Source organism: Mus caroli, unplaced genomic scaffold (genome assembly GCF_978045245.1).
Source record: "Mus caroli unplaced genomic scaffold, Mus_caroli_1 scaffold_6, whole genome shotgun sequence".
NCBI classification, from domain to species: domain Eukaryota; kingdom Metazoa; phylum Chordata; class Mammalia; order Rodentia; family Muridae; genus Mus; species Mus caroli.
Window position 1 is genome coordinate 69,462,468 of NW_028227261.1, and position 21,463 is coordinate 69,483,930.

Consider the following 21,463-nt stretch of genomic DNA (forward strand, 5'->3'; position numbering starts at 1 on the left):
GATGGTGAATGTAGCTCAATAATGGAGCATTTTCTCAGCATGTACCAGGCCCTAGCTATTATATTAAGAACAACTTTGAGTTTGTGTCCCTTTCTCTACCTAGCAACAGAACAGGCTGTAACTACTCATCTGGAATGAAAGTCTCTCTTTAAAGGTTACACACTTTGATTCTTAAAGGTGAAGGGCCCCTTTGACATTCTTTCAACCCACTGTTCATGGCCAGGAGTGCTTGACTTCAGAGAGTACTCTCAAACCTGCCTAGTGCCACACAGTGAGAAAACAGTGGAGCCAGGGTTTGAAGTCTTGGTTCATTTACAAGATCATTTACAAAGCAGGATGAGCACTGTCTCAGAAACACTGGCTTGGGAGCTCTGATCCCCACTGTGTGGGCATCCTCTCATCTTTTCTAGTCTTCACCCAAACAGAGAGTCCAACCCCAGCTCCAAAGTGGAGACCGGCATTGTAGCAAAGAGACATCAAATAGTTTGATGACCATGCATGGACCTGCTGTCACCCAGTGTTCTACTTACCTTTCCTGTCCTTAGGGAAAGCTCCTATCCATCTTCTACCTGGCTGCCCATCATTTATCTCAGTAACCAGTACTAGGGAATTTAATTATATAACATTTCTATTTTTTTAAAAAATGTTTCCTTTGAAGATTTAATACATGAGTATGATGTATTTTCATGATATCTATCCTCCACGTCCTCAACTCCTCCAGTGTCTTAATTTTATGCTTGATTCCTCTGTAATTATTATTGTGATATATAATGTGTATGTTCTACTGAGTTCAATTAGTATTGCTGTATTTGGTGGATATGATACAGGGCTGACTACTCAGGCATAGGCAACCTATCAGGGAACTCATCCTGGAAGAAAACTGACTTGCTTTCTCACAACAGTCTTCAATCTCCTGTAGCTCTTCAACTAGGGATGGGACCTTGTGAGCCCCTTCCCTATCCATGCAGGGATGTGGACAGGTGTGGCCTTTTCTCACTCTAATGCAGTCAACTATATTGGAGAGAGTCCATTCAAGTATAACCTGGAAGCATTTTCCTTCTTTATCCTCCATAAGAAGTAAAATAATATTTTTGGAGGGAAGTTTCTTAGATGATTTATATAAACCATACAACCCCCAAGACACTGATCTGATCAATCACCAACAACTTTGGAAGCCTTTTTGTTGTTTATTTGTTTCAAGACATGGGCTTATATAATCTAGGCTAGCCTTGAATTAGCTATGCAGCAAAGTATTATCTTGAATTCTTGATCCCCCACTGTAAGTACTGAGGTTATTATTAAGCAGTACCATGACCAATGACGTAAAGGCTTAAAGGATAATATGATAAGCTCAATTAATGTGCTGAAAGAATATCTCCAAAATCACCTGGTACATTTACCACTTGGGCACAGATGACTGTGTCTGTAAAACTATATAAAACTACTCAGAAAATTCATCCATGAGGTTCACAGAGAACAAAGACCCTTACCACATTCATATCTTGTGATCCATGCCCCTGCTACATGTGCACAAGGTCACTCTAGAGAAAATGGAGCAAAGAATTTTAGCATAAAAAGAAAGAGCATTTCTTCTTTTCTTCATTATCTTACTGTAAAGATACAAAATTCATATTTTTCTTAAGCAGCTAGGGAGTTCTAACTCAGATACACACCAAAAATCACTAAAAGAACTTTTAAAAAATCCTGATGACAGAGTTCTATCCCCATAATTATTTTAATTGGTCTCTTTGGTGCCTAAAATTTGTATTTTCCAAAGTTTTCTATGTCATTTTAAAGTACAGTTAAGAGTAAAAACTACTTCCATAAGAAAAGAAGAAATAAAACTCACACGCCATATCAGTAGATACAGAAACACTGTTTGGCAAACTTCAGTGTCTTTCATGACAAATCTCACAGAATGCTGCAGGAGGGACTTTCCTCAAGATCTAACAGCCCACTTCCCACAAGCTAAAATCACACTCGGACTCTTCCTCTAGGAGCAGCAATCAAGATACAACACCACTCATCTATTCCTATACAAACGGTCTGAGAGTTTTAGCAGAACAATGGGGCCAGAAAAGAAGTAAAAGATATCCAAACCGGAGTGGAAGAAGAACAATAGCCTCTGTGTGTAGCATGATCTTTGATGTAAAATACTCTATGCCACAAAAATATTTTACAACTAATTTAAAATTTCAATAAAATTACAAGAAGCAAAACGAATATGAAGCCGGTTGTGATTCTATACACAGGTAATAGACTATATAGAAAGGTCAAGGGCCATATTTACAATAGAATTAAAAAAATAACTTACAGAGAAATAAGCATAATTAAGTCGGTGAGAGATTTAAAAGGTGTAAAACATTGATGAAATAAATTAAAGATAAAACAAAGAAGCTCAGGAAGATTCACATGGAAGGAGACCGGCCACTGCGAAGATGAGAAAAGCCAATTCAATCCCTCTTAAACTTTCAGTATCATTTTTAAAAACATAAATAGTAATAAAAAATAAGTCTGAAGTCCATTTGGAACAGAAAGGAGTCTAATTAGCGAAAAGAAAATCTTGAGAAATAACAAAGCTGAAAGTGTCACATTTCCTGGTTTCCAAATATTTTATAAAACTGAAATAATTAAAACAGTGTGAAACTAGTATAAAGCCTTGTAGACTTTATGCTACAGTCCAACAGAACAGATCATCAAGAACTAAACTTACATATTGAGAGCTGTCCAATCTTTAACAAGGATGTTAAGAATATACAATAGAAAAAGGATGGACTTTTTAACAAATGGCTTTGAAGAAATAATATTCTCATACTCATACTAAAGAATAAAATGCAATCTTCTTATACCATATGTAATAATGAATCTGAAAATGTAACTTGTACATGAGACCTAGGATTATATACCCCCACCAAGATAATACAGAGGGAAAACTATATAAAATGGTTTTTGGAAACCCTTTCTTGGAAATGACACACAAACCATAGACAACTGGATTGAGGGACAGATAAGTGGAAGTACCACTAAAGATTCTACACAGAACACAGCACAGGAAATAAGAGGGCTGCTAACAGAGCAGGCAGCAGCCTTTGTAAACAATTTCAGGTAAGAGATCAATACCCAAAACGCTAAGGTGTTCCTTGACTCAGCAGCAAAAAAGCAACCTGATTAAAAAGGGTAGGTTTTGAATAGCTATTTCTCAAAAGAAAACACAAAATGTCCAAAAGACACATGAAAAGGCATCGAACATTCTAATTGCCATGTAAATTGCCGGCAAAGCTTACCTAGTGCCAAGGAGCAGGCTCAGTGGTTAAAGCAGTTGCCAGAGTAGCAGCAAAAATGAGGATTGGAGTTTGGATCCCCGAAACGTACATAAATGCCACTGGGTGTGGGTGGCCTGCCTGTAACTCCATCACGTGGAAGGCAGAAACAGGAGATCCGCAGAGCAAGCTGACTAGCTGGAATAGTCAGGTTACTGAGCACTGGGCTCAACTGAATGACCTTGCCTCCAAAGATTCATGATTGAGGAAGACTCTCAACTTCAACCTTGGCCTTCAGATACACATAGCCCACCACCACATATGTGCAAACACACATACACACATGCATGCATACCTCACACATATGGAAAAAATAATCAAAGCTACTGTGAAGTATCATTTCATTCTTGATAGAATATTTTCCAAAATGAAAAAAAGGTACATATTGGTGATAAAGGAGTATACTTTCTAACAAAATTTAACTTATACCGAGCATAGAAATTAATGAGTTTCACTAATTTATCAATTCCTCTATCTTTGTTCATTCCTCTTTTGACTTCATTTTAGTCCCCTTCACCCTCGCCAATACTACCTCTTCTGCTTTGAGAAAACAAAACAAAACAAAACAAAACAAAACAAAACAAAACAAAACACATTATATGACACCTTTCTTTCTATGTATGTTTCTTTTTTTTTTTTTTTTTTTTTTGCTTACCACAATGGTCTCCAGTTGTGTCCATTTTCCCATAAAGCTTATGATTTCATTCTTCTTTATGATTGTATAAAACTCCATTGCATATATTGCATGCATTCACATATGGATAAAATTATATACATATACACATACATATGATTTCTTTTATCCATCTGTTGAGAGGCACCTAGACTGATTGTATAACAGCTATTATGAATTAGGTTGTGATAAACATGGGGCTCAGGCATAGCTTTTCCATGACTTCACTGCTGTTGGATGTGTGCCCAGGAGTGGTAAACTGAGCAAACTGGAACCTCTGTACTGTTTTCCAGTGTGACTATACAAATTTGCATTCCCATCAATGGTGCAAGAACACATAGGTGTTCTTGAGAAGTGAACACTTGCACATTGCTGCTAAGAGTATAAAATGGTGCCCCATATGGTGAACAGCAAGTACATCCCTCAAAATATGAAAACATACATAGTACATGATCTGACGATCTTGTATGTAGACACTCATCTCTTAGTAGTGAAACCAAGATCACAGTGTTATATCTGTGCTCGCACATTCACTGCAACATTGTTTATAATAGCTAAGATGTAGAAACAATCTAAATGTTCATTGATGACCAAAGGACTGATCAGATATGGTAGTTTCAGACAACAGAATATTAGTCTGCCTTTAAATGAAGGAAATCTAATAAGTGGTAACATAGATGAACTCTGAGAACATTGTGTTAAGTGTAATAAAGGGCAGTTACTACATAATTTCACTGATGTGAGACATGTAGAATAGTTTTATAGAAACAGAATCAAAATTTACCACGGGCACAAAACAGAGGGAGAAGGAAAGTTGCCATTCAATGGGCCCAGTTTGGATAGGGTGATATCTGTAAGTTCTAGATATCTGCATTTTTTTAAAACAACAATCTCAATCATTCTATTTTACCAATGAAGACTTGGGAGCCAGATGTTAGGGGTGAAAGCCTGCTAGCTCAGAGAGGCAGAGAAAGCACCCAGCTGACCTTCCTTCTCAGCTGACTCCCCACCAGGAATGTTCCTTTCTCAAACAATCTCCTACAAACTCAATGACCCTCCTCGCCCTACTTCCTGTGTGTCTCTCTCTGTCCTCCTGACCCACTCTTACTCTCTATGGTTTTCTTTCTTAACAATCCTATGTTCACTTCCTGTTCACTGGTTGCTTGCTCTACTTCTTGACCTATGGTTGACTTTACTTAATCCTGTTTACAATATTCAAGCAGAAAGCTCTTGGATTAAAGGTGTGTGCTAAGGCTGAGCCACACCAGAACTGAAAACAGGGTTTTCCAGTAAGTAACACAGGGGTTCACAGTGTAATCAAATGTCTTGCCACAATCTGCTCTGAAGACTCTCAGTATATCCAAAAGCACAGTTTCATATGATTAAAAATACTAAGGGACAAAGCCACATTAATATTTAATTACTACAGTTTTAAAATGAGAAATAGAAGTACCAAAGAGGCAGTATATATGGGTTTCTATGTATATGTTTCGGGGGGCGGTGGGGGGGGGGCAGGTAACTGCCAGACTTCACTTAGCTCAGTCTAGGGTTAAATCAGAGATATTTGTCCCACTTTGTAAAAGAACAATTGTTTGAATTGACCTTGGTTGAATGGTACAAAATTTATGTCACTATATTATAGTTTCCTTCTTTTCCCTTGAAGTATAGGTTAAGGAAATGAATATATATTTTAATTACTATGTATATAGATTAAAACCATGAAACATCTAAGCATCTGTGTGTTAAACATGAGAAAGATAAAGGGAGAATTCTGCTCATAATGTAATTAGGAAACTAAGAAGATTCCCTATTTAATGCAGAAAGTGTAGAAAAGGATGCTGTACAGGATCAAAAACACAACATATATAAACAAATGACTTAATTTTACTAGGCATGATATTGGGAGAATGATCTTATGTCCAACTACAATCAGTACAAACTCAATGATAAAATCTTAACTGGGTTATTTCTAGGGTTTCTTTCCCTTTGGGAGTTCTAGCTCCACTTGTACCTACTAATGTGCCTGACACATAATGAGAGTACAATAAATATTTATTAGATGTATGAATTAAAATTGAGAGGAAATAAAAACTTTATGAGGCCTATTGAACAAACCAAATAAGGAATTCTTACATATACAGGGGGAGGGGATGCAAAATAAGAATTAGAGATTCCCAAATATAACAAGTAAAGGTTACAAACCAAGCACATTTCTCAACCACCTTTTATTCCAACAAACTGGTTTATGGGATAAACTAGACCATAAATTGCTCCTAAACATTCAGTCATTACCCCTTGTGAATGCCTCCTGAAAGGAGATCAGATCTTGGAACAATGCACACAAGATATATGGCCTGGAATATTAGAAGTCCTGGTAATACATTTGGACTAGGCATTGACCCAAAAAAGTGAGAGGAAGCCAGCCTCAAACCTCTCAAACATATATCCTCAAATGAGCACTCTCCGCTAATAGACTGAGAAGACTACCTTATATAAATAACATGCAGAGTCAGACCTACTCTGACTGTGTATGTCTTTCTTTTAAACAAAGTCTAAACCTTTCTCTGGAGGAAAACAAGAAAACTGCATATAACATTAGATGAAGAACAGCAGATAGCTCTAGCTTCAGAGTTCATAAGAGCTACAGACTTTAAAATCTTAAAATGACTCCCAGGAGTCTTAACTGGACGTCATGATGAAGATGATGCCATCAAAACAAAGCAAAAACGACCATAGTAAGAACATGTATTTAAGAAGCCAAAATCTTATTGTTGAAATTTTTTCTTTTGGTATTCACTACTATATGGCATAGAAACTTGTTGCCAACTTAAATTCTAAATTTATGCAAGTATCAATATTTTCATGGGAGGTAATCTGTGTTTACAAGTTAAAGAATTTAGCCTACTTTCCCCAGCATAATTGCTATAAAATGGGTTTAAAATAAGCTTCTCCATTTGTATGGAAGAAGACTCCTTGGAGCTATTTATCTTAATTTTTCTGTGTTTATGTTGACATCATTCTGGCAGCACATCTCTTTGGAATAATACAATAATCTTATCGTTTTTTAGGCACTCCCCATAATGTGGTGATGATTTTTATCTCTTGTTCATCTGATAATTTTGTCCAACTCAAACATTCAATTCAAAATGTCTTAACTTTTGAAAAGTACTGTAATTTTTTATAATCTATCTATCTAAGTAGATATATTTCTATCATCTATTTTTATCTATCTATCTATCTATCTATCTATCTATCTATCTATCTATCTATCATCTAACTATCTGTCATCTATTCATCATCTGTCTATCCAATATAACACTCAAGTCCATTATTCAATCAGGATTTAGTGATTATTCATACTCTTAGGGTATCAACTAATATGTAGAATTGACCTACTGATCTTTAGATTAATCAATTTGTTAGGTTAATTTGATTTTTCAGAAAATAAAAAAAACTCAAAAGATGTTTACATCTTTTTAAATTAACTGCCCAAAGGTTCACTTTGTTCTTAAGAACATAAAGCTATTTGACCTGTTACCATCTCAAATGAGCTGCAGTTTCCCTCTTGACCTTGGACTTGGCATGGACCTAACAGAGTGGTACAGATGATATGACTCATAGTATTAAGTACCTTAGGCATCTGGAACTCCTTATGGGCAAAGCTAAATGAACTGATGGAAAACAAATCTGGAGCCCTCAGAGATGGATCTGTACTATCAAATTTAAAGAGAAAGCAGGAAGATGAATTCAGTATAAACATTTCAGCATAGTGAGAAGGATGAAGAACTGGAAAGTGAAGAAGAAGGTTTTCAAGGTAATTGGCTAATTGCTTAATTTACTGGAAATAAAGTACCACCACCAAATACACATGAAAAAAAATAATAAATATTATGTTTCACTTGGTGATGTAGGATAAGTAATAGCTACCTTATCGGAGTTACTTAGTGAAACTGTATCTAATCATACAGAAATCAGTAAAAGTCATAGGGATAAATGAGAGTCCCAAGTAGAAAAAGCTCTGACTGCTCTAATTCCACATACTAGGCAAATCCAGCCCTATCTAGAAAAGTAAGCAGAAGAAGCCAGGAAAGGTCTGTGCTCAGCCAAGGTCTTCCAGCTCCTGGCATTCTCAGCATTAAGCCCCGATTGTTGGCTGGAGGCTTTATTTCGGCTTGGCCTCTGCTGATTTCCCTTTCCATGTAATCATCAAATGAACACTTGGGATATTCTTCACACAGGTTAAAGAAGGCTTTTACCAAGTGTTCAATCTGCAGGAGGACACCATTAACATCAGAAACTTAGAGTTTGCCATCTACTCCATAAAATCTGAAAAATTTAACTCCATTTATAGTTTATCATACAGGACGTAGAATAATTATTACTGATAGACCTAGAAAATTTGCTCTTTAAGGTGACCTAAGAAATCATATGGCTAGGGCTAAAATATGTAATTCACAAGGTGACTTACTTGGCTTTATTTGACCTGACTTTGAACACTGCCCATGTCTCGCTCCCTGGCCTCTAAGGAGAGACACCCTTATAACTTCTGATCTTCTCATGTTGAAAGGTGAGGGAGTCGAATCAAGATGCTTAAATTTGGAACAAAAAGTTGAGAGAGGACTGGGTAATTACTGTGTCCTTTTAAAAAACAAGTTAAAAAGCCACAGGTGTCCACTTGTGACAGACTGCGATTATGGTCTTAGTTCTGTGTCTTCTCAGTCCCTCAAGCTTTTCCTGATTCATCTTTCTCTCCCAAAGACTCTTAGCTTGGATAATGGGAGGCCAGCAAATAAAGATTTGAGAAGCGTACTGGAATATATTGATCACATATCTCCCCCCACAGAAAGAGAGGGAGGAGAGAGAAAAGAAAAGAAAAGAAAAGAAAAGAAAGAGAGAGAGAGAGAGAGAGAGAGAGAGAGAGAGAGAGAGAGAGAGAGAGAGAGAGAGAGAGAGAGATCTCATCTGGGAAATACATCTAGTATAGTTTGTTGGAGAATCAGGAAAACATGGAGCAGAGGTGAATTGCCTACATAGGAACAGATTAAGCCAGTGTAGGTCAGCGAGCTCCTATCTACCCAAATACGTAGTCAAGCCTACCCAAGGTCCTCAGAACCATCTCACCAAGCTTTGCCTTTATCTCATATTTCACAGAAACATAGTGGTTGTTACAGAGCATTATTGTGGCACTGGATACATGATGCACTATGTCAAAATCACAAGGGTATTTTCAGAGACACTTTGTATCTTTAATTGCCTTGGATATGTAGATTCCACGGAATCAATTTATCCCAAGAGATGATTCAATCTTAGTTTCCCTCTTTGTAAAATCTGTAGTGGGCCAATTTATACCAATTTATTGTGGGCATTAATAGGCTAATTAAACTCCCATGGTGGGATTCTCTTCTCAGAAATCCATCTTTAATCACAGATGGAATCACCAAGTCAACCTCTATATTGCTTATCTCCAGAGGAGCAAGATCTGAGTAGTTTTGAGTAAATGTATCCCCACAGCACAGGGAGACTGGCATGACTGAGCTTCGCATGCCCTCCCTGCTTCACTATTTGCTGACCGACAGAATCTGACTTGTGACTTAAATGTTTTCCCTCCATTTCTTTTTGGTCTCACTTGTTTAAAGCTTCCAACACAATATAACATTCACATCACTGGAGCAATAGGAAAATTCTCACCTCTTCTTAGTCCTGTGAGTTACATGTTTTGGCTCATTCTCATTGAATAGTCAAAGATACTAATTTGAAGAAGAAAAAAAAAACCTAGATAGCAGGCACATTCCGAATTTGTACATTTTGCTGGTACTGATGTCAGATTATTATCAGTTATGTCATCATCATGTATCATCATATATTATAGATTTAGTAAGCTTTTTTATGTTTAAGATTAAGAAAACAGGCGAATCACAAGTTGGAAAAAAAGTCTATTCTGTCCATGCAACATTCTGATTGACAGGCAGCTGGGATCAAAAGAAGAGAAACTTGTCAGTGGAGATGATCCAATGAACCCATCAATTACCACATTTGACAAATGGCAGGACTGGTTTTGTATCTGGCAAAGTATGCTTTCTGGTCATGCTTTACAGGGTATGGCACTTTCTGTGAAAACCTGTTCAAAGTTCAAATTGTTCCCTTTGCTGTCTCTTTGCTGTGTCTCAAGATCTAGCAAAATCCACCAATCAGGCTCCTAGCTTCTCTCTTACCACTATGAAGACCCCATGTGAGAAAAGAGATGAATGGAACTCACACCCTAATCTCAAGAAGTATGTATATGTATATGTATATGTATATGTATATGTATATGTATATGTATATGTATATGTATATGTATATGTATATGTATATGTGTGTGTATACATATATATATAAACTTGTATCTCCTATTTCTACTGGGTGTTTATGAAATATGAAGCACAGGAGTCATAAGATGGCTGGTAACATGCAGGCATGACTAGCTAGGAGTCATAAGATGGCTGGTAATATGCAGGCATGACTAGCTAGGCACCCAGGTTAAAAGCTGAGGAATGTCAGATGACAGCAGTCAGAAAACACTGAATACATTTAACTACAATAGCATGCACAAAAGGGAGCTTACAAAGCCGGAATGTCTGGTGTGACTGGAGGATTGGCTCAGTTTTGAGGGGTTCCCTGTTCTGAGGGACAAGGAGCAGAGGGGCTCAGAAAATCAGTGCTGTACTTTCAGTAACATTTTAAAGGGCAGAAATAGAGAAGAGAGTCAAACAAAAGATACCCAGCACCCCTGGCAAAGGGAGGAGAAACACTAGGGAAATCCTGTTTGGCACTTGGCACTTGACTGGAGCAGTCCTAGATGCCATTTAAAATAGACCCCTGCTGAGTTAGCCACTTGGTGACCTGAGACCTTCTGTAAACCATACTCCCAGAAAACACCAAAGTGTCACAGGACTGCACTTTAAAAGGCTAGCCAGCAGAACAGCTCTAGTTACTCTGAACTCTCAGCACTGTGTAGTATTCAGCAGAGTAGAAATCTTATAAGAGCTGGAGTTTCCAGGAACATGAGCTGAGAGTTCACCTGGTCTGGGGAATGATGAAGGCTAGCACATGGGCTAGGGCAACATTTGCAACCCAGCCAATAAAGATAGGACCAGCATATATGACCAAAACTACAATAGAGATACCTGGTGGTGAGTCCAGAATTTGCAAGTGGTCTTCTGAAGGACCACCGAGAGTTGTACCTAGCACCTTTGACTCTATCTCTGAAGGCTCAGTATCTATACTCAGTATCTATACTATACAGCCTGGTTGACAACAGCAACTAGATCCAAGAATGACTACTCAGAGGCATGGCCAGCATCATAGACACAACAACAGGAGGCTGAGAGGTATGACATACACCTAGGATCCCAGGAGGGAGTACCCAGAGACTGGAAACAGAAAGTAGGGCAGACGGCATCCACATCTATCCCTCATCTAGCCCTTCTCACCTTTGTTCCTCCTTTAATTAATAGCCGATATGAATTGACCAGGCCAGCTTTGTCCTGCTCTGTGCTCTGCCTCTGGGTCTTTCCCCAACCCCCATTCTTTTTTTGTTCTACTTCCTTTGCACAGGCTTTCCTAAACCACACAGCCTAGTCTGGTTTACAGAGCTTCTGTGTCTCAGCCTCTTGGGAGTACAGGTTGTATTAGCTTATCTGATTTCATGCCTTTCCCTCTCTTTTCATTCTTTCTTTACCCAAAAGGCATCACGCCTTTCCCATCCCTTCTATTCTCACATCTATATATGTTTCTATTCTCTTCTTTTGTTCTTATACACCTAATATAAATCACTTATCTCAGTCTGCTGAGTTTTTCTTCTGTTCTTACACATGCCAACTAATATATTAATGTACATAGGACTATCCATGTTTATTTGCTCCTTAAAGTGATTGGGGTTCAAAGGATTATTATTTTTTATTTGGCTATTAGTGTACATATATAGTAAACCTACCCTTTGATAGTGACTGGTTTTACAGAAGTATTCTATTCTCTAGGGAGAACTGGGAAGCAGGCCTGATGTCCCAAATGCCAGTCTAGCAGAGGAAACGACATCGCAACCCTGCTATAACTTCATCTGTCTTGACCACTACAGACACTCTTGATGAGAACTAAAAATGACTGAAAAAAAAAAAGATTTTAACCAATAGCCTAATCCAACATATATAAGCCTCAATGCAAACCTCGCAGGAAACATGAACAAGCACGGTAACATGATACCCTCAAAACATTACTAAGTCCACATTAATGGTTCGAGTGGGAGTAAACTAGGGGGAAAATCACAAAAAAAATTCAAAAGAATGTTAGAAGAAATCAAAGAAACACAAATTCTCAAAGAACACAAACAAACATCTGGGTAAAAAAAAAAAAGAGGTCAATACAGGACATGAGAGTGAAATTCAGTAATGTGAAATACCGAAGAAAAATAGACTGAAAATGGGAAACTCAACACACCAAACAAAAGGCACAATGGGAACTCTAGCCAACAGCAAGGGTCAAAGAGAAGACAGAATATCGGTGCTTAAAGACAAGGTGCGGGAACTGGAAAGCTCAGAGACACTGGTAAAGATAGATATATTAAATGTGTGTTAGAGCTCACAAGACCTATAGAGCACTATGAAAAGATCACTTCTAAAGACCATGGGCAAAGGAGGAGAGGAATTTCTTGCTAAAGACATAGAAAACATTTTATATTTCTCCATTTTTATTGAAAAATATATTTTTTTCTTACAATGTATTCTAATTATAGTTTCCCCTCCCTCTTTCCTCTACTCCTCCAAGTTCCTCCTGACCTCCTCAACCTTCCAGATCCACTCTCTTTCTGTCTTTCTTTGGAAAACAATAGGCTTCTAAGAGATAACAACAAAACATAACAAAATAAGATATAATAAGATAAAACAAAAACCATCATATGAAAGTTGGACAAGATAGACCAACAGAAAGAAAAGAGCCCATGAGAATGAATGAGAATCAGAGACTCACTTGTGTACACACTTGGGAATCCCATAAAAACACTAAACTACAAATCATCATATATACAGAAGCCTGGGTGCAGACCTGAGCACAAGCCCTGTGCATGCTGCCTCAGTCTTTGTGAGTTCAGATGAGTTTTTGCTAAGTTGATTTAGAGGGCTGTGAAACCCAATCTTAGATAAAGAGATTCTCATTTAGGTTTGGGGGGGTATGTAAAACATGAAAGATACAACAGCAGAAAAGACCCCTCCTCCAGCCTGCCTTCATTTTATTATAGCTAAAACACTGTATAGAGCAAAGAATGCATGCTGAAAGCTATAAGGGAAAAAAGAAACACTGTCACACACAAAGGCAGGTCTTAAGAATTTAAAGCTTGGAAATGAATTTGTCAATCCAGAAAGGCCAACTAGAGTTAGACTATATCCCCCACCCTGAAGATAATTCTACTTTAGAAGCCCATTTGGCAACAAGCCTACCCATATACTAAGCTTCCAGTAATGTTCTAGTCCATCTGTTTTCTTAATGAATGACTTGTCAGAGATCAATAGGCATTGGAGAGATGGGATGTGCCCTACTTGGTAGAGAACTTGCCTGGCATGTGGGATCCAGTTTTGATCACTAGTGAAGAACACAAGCCAAAAAACATTAGCAAGAAGTATATTAATTAAAAGCACCTAGGAGGAAGAGAAAGTATTGTAAAAGAAGTTATATTTTTAAAACTATTTCTAATATCATTGGAGACACAAGAAGACTTAGAACAAAATAAAGATAATTTAAAAAGCAATCAACTGAAATAATGAAAATATGGTAGAATTGTAAGCACAATTAAGAAGTTATTCCACGATAGATAGAAAAGTGTTTGTCTACTAGCATAGGAGATGAAAGTAGACTGTCCAACTGGGCACAGAAGACACAAGGAAGTTCTGAAATATTGGGGGTATAGATGCTTGGCAACTTATTATAGAATTGGTATTTAAAAAGAAATAAATCAATTAAAAAGCAAGGACTACCAGCAATGCTTATGAAATGACTCCATGGAACGGAAAAGGGAGGATGGTATCAATCTCTTGCTTTATGAAGCCAATATTATCCAGGTGCTAAAACTAGGAAAGCTACACCAGAAAAGACAATTACAGGATATGCTCTCTGATAAACATGGATGAAAAAGTTCTCAATAAAATATTTGCAAAAAGCATCTATGATCATATTGAAAAGATTATTCAGTTGGATCAAGTCGGCTTTTTTCTAGAGATGCAGGGATCACACAACATGCATGTCAATAAATTCTATCACACAAATGTGTGTAAATATAGAAATCACATGATCTCAAGATATGTAGAAAAGGCTTCTGACATAACTCAGTTTCCCGTTATGAGGAAACCTTGGAGAGACTATAAGAAACTTTCCTCAGGACAGGAAAGGCTCTATAGATAGATCTAAACCCAACACTAAACTTAATAGGGAAAAACTCAAGCATTGCCACTAAATTCATGAAGAAGAAAAGTATACCTCTTTTCTCCACTCATATAAAATGTCATACTTAAAGTCTTAGCTATGGGAATAAAACCAGAAGAGAAAATAAAGCTAGACCACTCCTGAGTATTTATCTAGAGAGTTTAAGTCAACATATCACAGAGAAAATCACACATCAAAGCTTACTGTAGCACAAGCCACTAAGTGGTGAAGCCAACGTCAGTTGCCCAACAATGGAGGATGGGATACAGAATATGAATAATGCATTTTTTACAGTCAAAAGGAATAGCAATGTCTTTTTCAGGAAAATCTATGTAGCTGGGCTTAATCTCATTTGTCATAGAAAGACAACTACTATATTTTATCCTCATTGTTATTCCATGTATACATAAACCTATCTGTGGACATATGATGTGAAAGTAGCAGTGAAACTGTTGAAGATCAGCAAGGGCACTTACAAGAGTAAAAGGGACCAAGAAGGACAGTGGGGTGCTATGCAGGCAGTGTGCTCAACACATGATATAAACTTGTGTGAAAACTTTTAAAGTTAAAACCCAAAAATGTCTAAGAGAATTGGTGTACATGTGCATTCCTCTCCCGCATGTTCTATTGCTCTGTGATGTTGACTGAGCGTCCCGCCTTTAACACTTTTCATTGTCAAATAAAATCTTTCATTAAAAAACACTGCCATGGTACTTTCTATTTTATAGTTTGGAGACAAGTCTAGTCATAAGACCACACAGCTCAGAAAGCAGCTTTGAATTATTATTACTCTTAGTAAAAACTTTCCATTCTAAGGGCCCGGGCATTTTCCATTCTGCCTAGAAGCCGTTGGCAACCTCTGTCTCTGGGTTATCTCTCTCAATAGTCATGCCACAGTTTCTGTAGACGTTTCTATCTTTCCAAACTTTCTTACATTAAAATCCATCACTTATGAAACTCAACAGCCTTAAGGAATAACTTCTACCAGAAAGCCTATAACTGTCTGGTAACAATGGAATGTTGATGTTATTATTATCACCATAACTCATACATTCTACAAAGAATTCCATATCTTAACTAATGAGTCCAGAACCATTCCGAATAATAACTTGTTCTTCCAGACCTTACATCAAAACTGTTTTCTTGAGAAATTATATGGGCTGTTTGTTTATTACATAACAGTATCTACATACCTAGAGATAGTCATAACAACAACCCCAAACTTCTTCAGTGTAATTTGTTGTGTCTTCCTTTTCTTTCCCTCCCAGTCATTTTCTTTATGAGCAGCACAATGATTTGCATAACCCCACCCACAAATCCCTGATTCAATCTAGCTATCTCTGACTCTCAGAGTCCCCAGTAGGGACAGAACTTACTTGCTGCTCAGGCAGCGTCTCAGGGAATAGGAGGCACCTCCACCACAGGTTCTGGAACACTCGCTCCAAGGGCCCCAGGCATCCCAGAGGCCTTCACGGTCTTCCTCTGAGCGTGCAGTCCTGGAACTCTGCAATAAATGAGAAGATGACTGATTAGCATCATGTCTCCTTTCAACCCTTAAACATTCATCCTAACTGCAGGCGCCTGTCTCTCCATGAAGATCACACTCAAAAGGAAAACCTATGCCTGATTCTCTTCACTTTAATAGTACATGTCTATTTGACTCTATGAGTTTTGAGTTTATGGCAACTGAGCAATGACCTAAAGTAAATGATTGCATTCATAGACTAATTGGAAAATAAAGTTGCAAAAAGAGATACCTAAGTGAGAGGGAGACAGTGCACTTAAGTCACCTTGCTGCAGATCTATGTACTCTCTATCCCACACAGGTACTGATGCTCCTTGAAGTTAGACATGTACACACTAGCACAGCTTCCCAAGCCCGACCACAGTATACACAACAGACTTCTTTTATGAAGCAATTTCATTCTCAGGTTGCAGATCTGTTAATTGGAACAATTATATGAAGCAATCTCAGTAATGCAGAGATTTCTTCCAGATAAATGGATTGGTTTGCTATAAGCTTCTCAGGAGAAAGGGCATCAGCTGTAAGGTAACTGCTGTCATAGTCTAGTCTCCATGTTGCACCTCACAGTCTTTGCAGATTATGATTGTCCTATAGTTTCTAGCAAAAGCTTCGGTGTTAGAAAGCATGAGTTTGGATATGGCTTCTATGCTTTATTGCCTTTAATCAAATAACTTATAAATCACAAATGCTTTAATTTCCCTTTTTACCAAATGTGGATAACATCATAGTCATGACACAACTCTCTCTCCCTCTCCCTCCTCTCCCCTTCTCCTCCCTCTCTCCCTCTCTCTCTCTCCTCTCTCTCTCTCTCTCTCTCTCTCTCTCTCTCTCTCTCTCTCTCTCTCTCTCTCTCTCTCTCTCTCATTAGCTGAATGGTTTCAACTTAAGATTAACACTGCCATAAAGCATTCATTTTGTTTTCTGCAGCCATGTAAATAGAGTTTTAACTGGCACTTGCTTAACTTCCAGTCCTAAATCATTGAAAGGGGAGCTAGGATGTCTAGGGTCGTAAGCCAAAAACATGATCTATTCAGCACACAGTGGGAGGATATCCTGGTTCCAGAGCCTCCTGCCTCCAGAAATTTCTTTATGGTTGTTTTCTTATCCTAAAACGTGAATACTAAAAATATCTCACATTAATGGATCACCAAGAGGATTCAAAGCTAATTCATGGGCAAAAAGAAGCCAAAGTAGGAACAATCCCATGTCCATGCAGAGATGGATGCTTGCAAATTGTAACAGAAACATGCAGTGGAATGTTACCCAGCCTTTAGAAGAAGCTGTGACCCATGGAACAGCATGGGTGAGCCTTGAAGACATTATTCTATGTGAATAAGCTAGGCACATCAGGACATACACTGAGTGATTCCAATCACGCAAGGTACTGTAGGTGTCTAGACAGAGAGAATAGAAGAGTAGGTATTAAGGACTGGGGCAGAGGACGTAAGGAGTTGATGTTTAATAGGTATAGAATTTTCATTCAGAAAGGTGAAAATGTCCTACAGATGGATGTTGATGACTGTTGTGTTAATAATGTGAATATTCTTGATGCCACTAAATAGTGTGCACTTAAAAGTGGTTAAAATGGTTAATATTAAGATCATTTTTGCAGCAAATGTATATTAAAAAAACAAGGAGGGCCTAAATAAAAAGTCATTTAAGCCTTGTTCCTAGTTTTATTTAATGTTATTTGCTTCATATTCACACCACTTTCCCATAGCATTGGACATTGTAAGGTACAGGAAATATGCTTGTAAGGTAGGTGGAAGTGTTTCTGTTGAATGTAGCTGAGGCACTGCTACAGGTATTATTTCCCTGCAATCCCTGGCTTCTCATAGTAGTATCCTGAAACCACATGCATTACTGTGTTTCTTTGGGGGCACGAGCTGTCAGAATTTGGAGTCATACAGCATGGGTAATGGAGCTTCATCAGGAACCTCCTCACAGTCTGTTTACTTCCTGAAGAATTGGATTCCAAAGTCCCCGTGAGTGCAATAGGGGCACTCAGAGTCGCTAGCTTAGCTAATGAGAGAGGAGTTCACACACATAGGCCCCACTGAAGTCCTTCCTTTACTTTGCAAAGAAAAAAAATCATCACATAACTTGGACCCCAATTGTATTTGCCCTCCATGAGTGGATGATAGGTTTGTTGAGTTGGTCTTGTTTGCACAGACCTAGAACCCCAAGTTTTTAGGAGCCTGAGGTTAGGAGATTGCCTGGGTTACAGAGAGTTCAAAGCTGCCCTGAGTGACTGGGTAAGTCCTTGTCTTTAAGCAGAGTAAAGCGAGGGCTGTGGCTAGAGCTCAGTAAGAGGCAGGGTGCTTACATAGCATGTGCAAGCATGTGCAAAGTGCTAGCTTCCATCTCAAGTTCCTAAAGGGGGAGGGGTACTATTGCTGTAACAAATATACATTTTTACAATGTAGTTTTCCATATCTTCCTCAAATACAGTGTGCCTGAAATGGAAGCAGTCTCACACATACTATAGTACACAACATAACAAAGTGAGCCAACTTCGATGAGATCCAAATATGACAGTAAAAAGGAAAACAATGTAATTATCCAACTTGTAGAAATTTAATGCGAACTGTTTCCATGTGTGGTGAGGCTGATATACTCAGTGCACTGTCTCTTTCTGAAGAAGACATCAAGAGAATGATAGAGAGTTGTGTGTTTTGCTGTAAATCATTGGTTCTAAACCTTGCTAATGCTGTGGCCCTTTGATACAGTCCCTCATGTTGTGGGGACCCCCAGCCATAAATAAAAACATTTGTGTTGCTACTTCCTACTTGTAATTTTGCTACTGTTTTGAGTCATAGTTTGCTTGAGGGGTCATGGCCCACAGGTTGAGAACTGCTGCTATAATTGGATTCCTTCAAGCTCCGCCATTGCTCTTTCAAGTGACTTGTCAAAGGCAGTATTTAAAAGTCTACAACAATGCTTCCCTGAATATACTCTCACCACACATCAAGTGTCATCCCAGTTACACACAGTAAACGCCCACATTTCCCTGAAAGAGATCTTGTGCTGCTTTAGAAACAAGGCCCCCAGATCTCCTTCTCCAAGAAGAAGAAATCCCAAGTTCTCTTTAAGTATGTAGGGTAAACACAGTTCACTTCAACTGCGTTTGTGTTTAATGTGAGAGAAAGTGACTTTCCTCCTTTTTTCAGAAACAATATTTGAGCAATTCCTTCCAGACCATTTAAAATCCAAAATATTTGCTTGTTGCTGTCTTTAAGACAGTCTTCAACATAAGCAGTTTTGGGTCTGGCCTGATTCAACTTTTGTTTATTTCTCTTAAATTTGCAGCCTTTGGCGCTTGTTGCCAGCATTTTTTTTTAGACTAGTGTTTTAGGTTGATTAAATTATTATGTAACACACAAAAATGGAACCATATACAGACAACATATAAACACTCTCATGAATACACACCAACATGGCTCTGTACACAGCTATTAACCCCCAAAGCACATAATTAAAAGTCTAAGATGAAGAACCACCAGTTCGAAACTGGCTTAACTTGAGAGCATTTGAATCACTACAGTGATCCAAATGGCAAAATTCTAAAATCCCTGCCTGACTTTGGAATAACTCTGTGTTTGGAGAAGGGCCTGCTGGCTGGCCTTTTCGGTTCAGTTTGGTTCAGATGGATATGCAGAACAAGGGATTTCTCCTTGCTGAGACTAAAATATTGATATGACAGAGGAGATGGTTCTAAGTTGTGTTTCAGAGCAGAGAAAAACAATTTTTAATATGGGCTCAGGCTGTAGATCCAGCTACAAGGCTTCATCTTTTCATGAAAGGCCCATTTTCTCTGTGTATCTGCCAACAGGTATCCCATTTTCTAGTTTAATCCCTTATTTGTGACTCACTCCGAGTTGCCCACTCAAGCCTCTCTCCATCCATCCTCCGACTGCTCCACATCCCACACCTCCTCCCCACCCCACCCCATCTCCATATGGATGCCCCCACCCTCCACCCCACCTGACCTTTAAACTCCCTGCAGCCTCCAGTCTCTTGAGGGTTAGGTGCATCATCTCTGAATGAACACAGACCTGGAAGTCCTCTATTGTATGTGTGTTAGGGGTCTCATATCAGCTGGTGTTTGCTGTCTGTTTGGTGGTCCAGTGTTTGAAAGATCTCGGGGGTCCAGATTAATCAAGACTACTGGTCCTCCTACAGAATCACCCTTCTCCTCAGCTTCTTTCAGCCTTCCCTAAGTCAACAACAGAGGTCAGCTGCTTCTGTCCATTGGTTGGGTGCAAATATCTGCATCTTACTCTTTCAGCTGCTTGTTGGGTCTTTTGGGGGGCAATCATGATGGATCCCTTTTTTGTGAGCATTCCATAGCCTCAGTAATAGTGTCAGGCCCTAGGACCTCCCCTTGAGCTGGATCCCACTTTGGGCCTGTCACTGGACCTTCTTCTCCCCAGGCTCCTCTTCATTTCCATCCCTGTAATTCTTTCAGACAGAAACAATGATGGGTCAGAGGTGAGACTGTGGGATGACAACCCCACAAATGTCCTATCTTCCACAAATGTGGAGGTGGGCTCCACAAGTTCCCTTTCCCCACTGTCAGGCACCTCATCAAAGGTCCCTCTCTATGAGCCCTGGGAGGCTCTCACCTCCCAGTGCTCTGGTGCATTCTGGGGGATTCCACCAATCTTCTATTTCCTGAGGTTGCCTGTTTACATTCTTTCTGCTGGCCCTCAGGGCTTCTATCCTTTTCCCTCACCCAATACCTGATCATGTTCCACTCTACCCCGTACTGCCCTACCACCCTGTCCACATTCCCTCCCTCCCTCCCTCCCTCCCTCCCTCCCTCCCTCCCTCCCTCCCTCTACACTTGTGATTGCTTTCTTCTCTTTCCCAAGTGGGACTGAGACATCCTCACTCGGGTACTTCAGTTTGTTGAGCCTTTTGAATTCTGTGGACTATATCTTGTGTATTCTGTATGGTTTCTTTCCTTTCCTTTCCTTTCCTTTCCTTTCCTTTCCTTTCCTTTCCTTTCCTTTCCTTTCCTTTCCTTTCCTTTCCTTTCCTTTCCTTTCCTTTCCTTTCCTTTCCTTTCCTTTCCTTTCCTTTCCTTTCCTTTCCTTTCCTTTCCTTCCCTTTCCTTCCCTTCCCTTCTTCCCTTCCCTTCCCTTCCCTTCCCTTCCCTTCCCTTCCCTTCCCTTCCCTTCCCTTCCCTTCCCTTCCCTTCCCTTCCCTTCCCTTCCCTTCCCTTCCCTTCCCTTCCCTTCCCTTCCCTTCCCTTCCCTTCCCTTCCCTTCCCTTCTTCCCTTCCCTTCCCTTCCCTTCCCTTCCCTTCCCTTCCCTTCCCTTCCCTTCCCTTCCCTTCCCTTCCCTTCCCTTCCCTTCCCTTCCCTTCCCTTCCCTTCCCTTCCCTTCCCTTCTCTTTTCTTTTTTCTTTTCTTTTTTTGTGTGGCTAATATCCAGTTATTAGTGAGTGCATGTCCTTTGGGTCTGAGTTACCTCACTCAGGATGATATTTTC

At 39.1% G+C, this 21,463-nt stretch overlaps 1 protein-coding gene across 2 annotated transcripts in view; it reads right to left on the reverse strand.

The window, feature by feature from the left end:
• Adamtsl1 (ADAMTS like 1) overlaps nucleotides 1-21,463 on the reverse strand; it is a 367,312-nt gene that overhangs the window by 317,497 nt on the left and 28,352 nt on the right. For both annotated transcript variants that reach the window (XM_021160015.3, XM_029476026.2), the window contains exon 2: nucleotides 15,819-15,946. In XM_021160015.3, coding sequence (XP_021015674.2) covers nucleotides 15,819-15,946 — 128 coding nt within the window. The remainder of the gene's footprint in view (nucleotides 1-15,818; nucleotides 15,947-21,463) is intronic.